This window comes from Grammomys surdaster, unplaced genomic scaffold (genome assembly GCF_004785775.1).
Source record: "Grammomys surdaster isolate TR1022 unplaced genomic scaffold, NIH_TR_1.0 145, whole genome shotgun sequence".
Lineage (NCBI taxonomy): Eukaryota > Metazoa > Chordata > Mammalia > Rodentia > Muridae > Grammomys > Grammomys surdaster.
The window spans coordinates 1,706,880-1,714,383 of NW_021604603.1; the positions used below are offsets into that span (position 1 = coordinate 1,706,880).

A 7,504-nucleotide genomic window follows, 5' to 3' on the forward strand; every position below is an offset into this window, starting at 1 on the left:
TGGGCGGTGGTGGCGCACGCCTTTAATCCCAGCACTTGGGAGGCAGAAACAGGCGGATTTCTGAGTTCCAGGACAGCCTGGTCTACAGAGTGAGTTCCAGGACAGCCAGGGCTACACAGAGAAATCTTGTCTCAAAAAATCCAAAAATAAATAAAAAAAAAAAAAAAAAAAAAAAAAAAAGAGAGAGACGCAGAGCTCTTCAATGATACCCTCACTTTTTTTTTTTTTAAAGCCTCTTTGCCCTGATTTAAGGCAAGCATCATGCCAGCTCCACTGTAAGAAATGGTAGATAATTGTTGAGAGGAATTCTTCAGTTCTGGCTTTCAAAGGTGATGGCAACAGGCTTTGCTCATTGAACCCCAAGCTCACCCAGCCTCCCTGGAGGAGGGGTGCATTCAGCTTGGAATGCCTGAGGTGGCTGTGGTAACCCCTTTGCCTGGTAGCTGAGGCGCTGGGGCAGGTGCCTTCAGGAGCAGAGCAGAGATGGTGAATGGCTGGCCTGAGGCTGACAGCTGCTGGTCTTTGCTTTGGCTGATTTTCCCTTTGCAAATGGTTACTGGCAATTGAAACTGCAAAACTACTATCTGCTCCTTTATGTAAATTGCATTTACATTTAAATTGTATATTCTTCCGAAGGATGGGGTTAGTAAATAACTGGCAGATTAAGCTTGAGGAGAGGAAATTGTGCCCATATCAAATCTGAGACTGAAGTGACATCTGGCTTTTACTATTTCCATTATTTTGGTTTAATAACGGCATGTGGCATTAAGGGAAGAGAAATTGGATCTACATTTTAATGAAAGGAGGAAACTCTCAGGATTTAGATACCTTATCATATTGAATACCTAGTCGATTGGCAATTAAACCTGCCTCAAGAATGGGATGGAATGCCTTCTCGACTATGGGGAGAATAGAAACAAAACCAAGCCAAAGCCCAGGACCACACAGATAAGGCTGACAGAAAGGCTGTGCACACTGACGCCGAATCTTTCAGGATTTCACACAGGAATCCTCACACAGGAACAATGCTGACAATGGCTCCATGCATATGCATGAGGGGAGCTCGGGGAGGAGAGCTTCAGACACCACTGTCTGAAGACAGAGTAGGAAGCTCAACCCACACATGCTGGCATAGGCGAGCTAGTTGATCCTTTTTTAACCCCACCGGTTTCAAATGCCAGGGGTTTGATCAAGAAAAGCAAGCAAGCAAGCAAGCAAGCAAGCAAGCAAACAAACAAACGCAAAAACCATGCCTGTCTCATCCCAAGATCCTCACTGTTTAAAATGGAAGCGATTCCACCTGCTGGCTGATTTTTGTTGAAAGCGATTCTGGGCCATGTAAACAAAACGCTTCCGCATCCTAATAAGGCAAGCCTACCATTTCTTTGCTTTGATTGAAACAAATGTGTCAATTTTCCAAGCCTTTGTCTGGTGAATCCAGTGTTTGGATGTTGAGAAATGATCACATCATATGTTTGGAAACTGGTGCTCTATTCAAAACTTTGGAGTCACAATCTGGGAGCCCTCGGGCAGCCTCCCTAGCCATCCACTACTACAAGATCTCCACTCTTTCCCAGGGCCTGGAAAAGGCTGTCGTTACAGGGTTACACAGGGAGTCTAAATGGGATGGAGCTTCTGGGGGCTAGGGGGAGAGGAGATGTTGAAACTCTGAGGCCAGGGTGCATAAATAATTAGAATAATGAAAATGTATAGGATTTACTAGGTGCCAAGTACTTCGCGTGTTTTAAGTCGGTGCCTCTTGTCAGCTGCATAAAGACATTTCCTGCTTCCATTGCCACTGCAGATAAAGAGGGACTTGGTCACCTGCAGACGGTAAGGGATGGAGCTGGTCTTGGACTCCAGGCAGGCGGAGTCCCTTTAAAGCCTTTCAGACGCTCCCCTTCCCCTGCTGTTTAATGAACACACTGTGTTTCCTCACAGTTACATTTTGTCTTGCATAATTGTTTTGAAAATCACAGCAGTTTTTCTTGAAAGGCTCCAGCTACTAGTATGACAGATATATCCTTAAAATAAAGCAACAATAAGATCTGCGTTTTGCAATGTAATGATATATGTCTCAGTGTATCCAGAGAATGGAATGAGATGTGACCATGTTTTAAAGAGGCCCAAGCCATGAGACTTCTGTACAGTCGGGATGTGCCCTTCATCCTGAGTCTTCTTTTTATTGTATATGTATATGTGGTATGTGTGGACACTTGTGTGCCACAGCGAGGGTGTGGAGGCTGGAGGACCGGCAACTTTCAAGCGTTGGTTCTTTCCACCATGTGAGCCCCAGGAATGGAACTCAAGTCTTCGGGTTTAGTGGCAAATGTCTTTACCCACTGACCTAGCTGCTGAGCCCTGTTGCCAGTCCCTGATTCTTCTTTTCTTTCTGTTTTGTTTCATTGTGTTTTTGGGTTTCTTTTTAAATTATTTATTTTATGTATATGAGTACGTTGTAGCTGCCTTCAGATATACACAAGAGGACATCGGATCCCATTACAGATGTTTGTGAGTCACCATTTGATTGTTGGGAATTGAACTCAGGACTTTTGGAAGAACAGTCAGTGTTCTTAATCGCTGAGCCATCTCTTCAGCCCCTCATCTTTGTTTTTTATTTTCTTTAAAAAAGATTATTATGTATACAGCATTCTGCCTGCATGTACACCTGCAGGCCAGAAGAGAACACCAGATGTCATTTATAGAAGGTTGTGAGCCACCCTGTGGTTGCTGGGACTTGAACTCAGGACCGCTGGAAGATCGACCAGTGCTCTTTATCTCTGGGCCATCTCTCCAGCCTGTTTTTATTTATTTATTTATTTATTTATTTATTTAATTTATTATTTTAGTTTTTGGAACAGGGTTTCTGTCTGTAGCCTTGGTTGTCCTGGAACTCGCTCTGTAGACCAGGCTGGCCTCAAACTCACAAAGATCTGCCTGCCTTTGCCTCAGGGATTAAAGAAATGTTCTGCCACCACTACCTGGCATGATTCTTATTTTCTTAATGGAAAAATCCTTCATGTGGCTCCAAGTCTCTTCCACTTCCGGTTTCCCTGTGGGTCCTGGTTGGTGGCTTGGATGCTGGCATTTGCTTGCCATCTCTTTTCTCCTCTCCATTTCTTGGCATCATTTAGTCACCCACAGTTCCTTGCTCTCTGTGTTCAATGATACCTTGTAGCCTCTTCACAGTTTCTCCCTGGCACTCCACCTCTGAAACTGGCCAGAGCCTCCTTCTGTTTGAGTTTAGCTTAAACCCGCCCTGATTTTCTCATCAGGGTTGCTGGGGTGAGTATCTAGTGCTGATGTCACACTGTCAGTATTATGATTACCATAATATCTAACAGGCAAAGAAGGGGCAGTTGTTCCTGGTAACCCTTGGGTGAGGCTCACCCAGCTAAAGTAACCGGACTAATTGCATAGACTTCAGACAACCATGTGAAGGGGTGAGTGGGCTAATCATCCAGTTGGATTCCATTTGAATATTTGTCTTCCATATGTATGTTCCCTCTAGGCAACTGTCTAATGTCACTTGAAATTGATGAGAGCTCTTTGGAAGGTTATTTTTGGGAAGCAAGGGAAACAACAGACAGCTGTTCTCTGGAACCAATGTTGGCCGGATCTGCCTAAGTGTGCCTCCAGTACAGAAAAAAATAAAATCTGAGCTGCTGAGCCTTTTACCTTTCCAGGGTTAGACTTCTGTTTTCTGGAACGGTTCGTCCAGCTCCCAAGCACACAGAGAAGGAGGAGGAAGTTAATGTTAACCAAGACTATGTTTGTGAAAAGAAGCACAAAATTGCCCAATTGAGTGTTCCTGAGCGCTCTGTCCTAGGTCACAATTCCTGTTTTTTTCCAGCTTGTTTATGATGTGCTTTCTAATTGGACATTGATCGAACACCAATAAAGTCATTCAAATGGGGCCCGATCTTCCTGTGCCGAGCGCTTAGCTTGTTTTCATTGCAATATTAAAATTCCTTGAAACCTGTTAGAAACGGGGTACAATAAACAAGTTCTATATGGCAAAGCCTTCACAAAGGCTCTGTGAATGAATGATCCTGCCTCTCTCCCAACTTTATTAAATGGGTGATGGGGTCAGTTTTGGGGGTAGGAATCAAGAGATAAAGGGGATAATTGAGTTGAGGCTACACAGATTTAGACAGACGAAGGCGTCACAAACCTATGTGACTCAGTCTGTGTTAAGAATTAAGTGTTGGCTTTTTCCAAATGCTAGTTCACCAACCGCACTGTTTTTTAGTGGCTGATTGAAAGCCACCGTGACAACATAGCTCAGTCAGTAAACGTCCTTGCCTGTTCATCCACACGGTGAAGGGAGAAAACTGATTCCACAAGTTGTCCGATGACCTCCATGCGTGCCCTGTGGTACCCAACCATCTACATGTGTGCATATGCACACATGCACAAAATACTTGTAATTGGAAAATTTTAAATCCTTTAAAAACTTGCATCTCATTGTGCTCAGTGCACGCGTGAAAACTGGCTACAGCTTGTAATCCCAGACTGCTCTAAGCCCCGGGTAGCCTCAATAAAAGGGCAGCGATAAATAACTGTTTTTTTTTGTTTGTTTGTTTGTTTTGTTTTTGAGACAGGATTTCTCTGTGTAGTCCTGGCTGTCCTGGAACTCACTCTGTAGACCAGGCTGGCCTCAAACTCAGAGATCCACCTGCCTCTGCCTCCCACATGCTGGGATCAAAGGTGTGCGCCACCACTGCCTGGCTGATAAATAACTCTTCTAGCTCACTGAAAACAAATCTCGCTCGCCTCGTTCATATTTAATTAACAGTTTCTCTTTGGGGCACTTGAGTCCTGAGTAGAGCTGCTCGTTCTATCCAGGTAGGTTTTCTTACCTTAATATCAGCAGAAAAGTTAGAAGTCACTGATCCTCAAGAACCTGAGATAGAGTGGAAGCTTGTCAAGTTGTTCACCAAGGCTACCAGCAGGAGACTCTGACAGACAGCAGAAGGGGGCAGTGAGTGCCTTAGCCCTGCGGGTCGGCAGGGGGATGCAGTTGTGAACCTAGCTGTAGTGTTTATTTGTGAAGTTATCTTAATGGATTTCATATTTTCCTGCCTCAAGGAATCCAGTGTCAGAGAAGAGGCCACATTTCGATCACCATGGTGGATGTGAAGTGTCTGAGTGACTATGAATTGGACAAGCATCTTAAGACGCTTGGGTTCACACCTGGCCCCATACTACGTATGTCTGCAGTTACTACTGGGGGCAAGGGGATTCATTTGCTGCTTACGAACTACTTCTGAAGTTTAAAGCAGAAAAATAGCAGGAACATATGCAGAAAATAGAGAGGAAGCAGCCATATGCAGGGAAGAGGTAGCAGACAGTCTAGGTCCTTACAGACAGGAAATACAAGGTCAGGGAGGAGGAGGGGTTGATTTTAGTTTTTATTTCTTGATGCTAAAAGTCCATTTTTTTTTCATATTAGCCCTCTTGGGTTTTTATATGTGCCCTCGATTTCATTGTCTCTATCCCTCATAGACAACTTTGTCCCAGTTGCTCTCAGAGGGACCCAGTACCTGGTTATTGATAATCTGCAGATATTACCTGTTTGTGCATCGGTAAGAGTAACTTGAGCGGCTTTGGGGTCTGCCTCATTGTTAAGAGCCGTACTTAGCCAATAATGTAAGATCCTAGAAGAAAGGTCTGGGTTGTAAAATAGCTCGAAACCTGTATATACAACACAGAACAGTTTAATTCTCTATGTTGTTTCTCAGCTTCCACCAGAAAGATGTATGAAAAGAAGCTAGTGCAATTGCTGGCCTCACCTCCCTGTGAACCACCTGTCATGAACAGACTCAGAAGGCTGCACGGCTCTGAGGACAGCAGCGAGGACAGTGAAGGTACTGTTGTCTGTGGTGCTGCCAGCTGGTGGCTTCAGGTTTATTAATATCCTGTCCGGCATGACTTACACACTATAAATGATGTGCATGCTGACCTGTGAAATAGCCATGCGGCCTCTGCTCACAGAGCCTACAAAATAAGCCCCTAGGCTGCAAGATCATCTGTACGGCGAAGCCTGTACTCACACTGAAGACATGGATGGGTGGGATGTTGGGGGAAGGACTGGCCAGCACGCACATCCTTTACCTGAACCAGAGTCAGGTCATGTATTCGAAGTCCTTAAGATTAGCTTCTAGAGTCGAGGTTCCAGCCTTCCGTGAGGTCCCAAGCCGTGCTTTGCCTCAAATGGATACATTTCACTATGACTTTCTTTGCATTAGGTGATTTCATGCCCAGAAAGAAGGATGTACCAGCTTGTACTTCTCTGAACTTCTCACACATAAACTGCTGATAGCAGCTTTAGAGACGAGTATGTGGGTGGGAAGTGATGGTCCCTGGGATACTTTGACTTTGCTTACCGCGGCCTTGGCCCCAGCAAGCACACTGCATAAAGCAGCATACATTGTACACCTGCAGTTGTCTCTGTCCCCAGAGCTGTTTGAGGATGGCCTTGGAGATCCCCACAATATATCCCACAAACCTTTCTTGGGAGTCCCCTGTGAGCCCAGGGAAACAACACTTAATGTGGGCTACCATGTCTTCTGGACAGGATGCGAACCAAGCCCTTGAACCTCACAACACTTAGCTGAAGTCAGACAGCAAGAGTGACTAACCCAAAATCACATCACTGGGGCGTGGCTCTAGAAGATGAACATATATTGGGATGTGCCACGATGAGCCGGAACACCCATCTTCAATATCACGGGGCAGGAATTCAGTGTATGTTTGAGGGCAAAGAGCAGGACAGGCAGGGCTGGAGGTGTACTTCAATGTAGTGTGTTCAAGGCCCTGAGGACTAGCTGGGCACACAGGTACATGTACACACACACACATACACACATGTGCATGCATGTGCACACACACATGCACACACATGTGCATACATACAAATAGTTACAAAACTAAGTCCTGAACTAAGGACTGACTGCCTCTTGAACCCGTGCCTCCTACCTCATAGCCTGTACTTGATGAACATTGTATTTTGGACCATGTGGGATCTATACAAAAGGACAGTTTACAATACTTATTAACAGTAGAATTAAACAGTCCAAATGGTATAGAAAAAAATCTAGATATTGAAAGGACACAGAGATTTCCCCCAACTGGCATAGTAAGCTCATTTGGAAAGGACAGCAGGATCTAGGGATAGACCCCACTGGTGGGTAGGTAGGACAGTATACAGGTAACCTTGGACTTGCAGTGATCCTCCTGCCTTGGCCTCACTAGTGATGAAATTTTGATTGTGTGTCAGCACACCTGGTCGGCAACCTCTTCTTAATCTTCTCAGATGGCAAATAGCCTGCTGTGGTGGAGTGTGTCTACAGTCTCATCCCTGGGGAGGCGGAGACAGGAGGGCCTCAGCTGGGAGGTTGAACTTGAATATGTAGTGAAACCTTGCTTCAAAACATCAAAAGCAAAATAAAGTGCCTCCATGAGCATCTAGCCTGAATGCACACCAGCACAGAGTACTCCC

At 45.0% G+C, this 7,504-nt stretch overlaps 1 protein-coding gene across 2 annotated transcripts in view; it reads left to right on the forward strand.

Moving 5' to 3' along the window:
* The window catches only part of Lemd1 (LEM domain containing 1), a 62,556-nt gene that overhangs the window by 30,594 nt on the left and 24,458 nt on the right, over positions 1 to 7,504 (forward strand). Inside the window, exons 1-3 of one of the 2 annotated variants that reach the window (XM_028764746.1) lie at positions 3,386 to 3,443; positions 5,092 to 5,211; positions 5,745 to 5,870. In XM_028764746.1, coding sequence (XP_028620579.1) covers positions 5,130 to 5,211; positions 5,745 to 5,870 — 208 coding nt within the window. In that variant the 5' untranslated portion in view covers positions 3,386 to 3,443; positions 5,092 to 5,129. Of the gene's footprint in view, positions 1 to 3,385; positions 3,444 to 5,091; positions 5,212 to 5,744; positions 5,871 to 7,504 lie in introns of those variants that run through there. The other variant, XM_028764747.1, reaches the window with a different exon arrangement.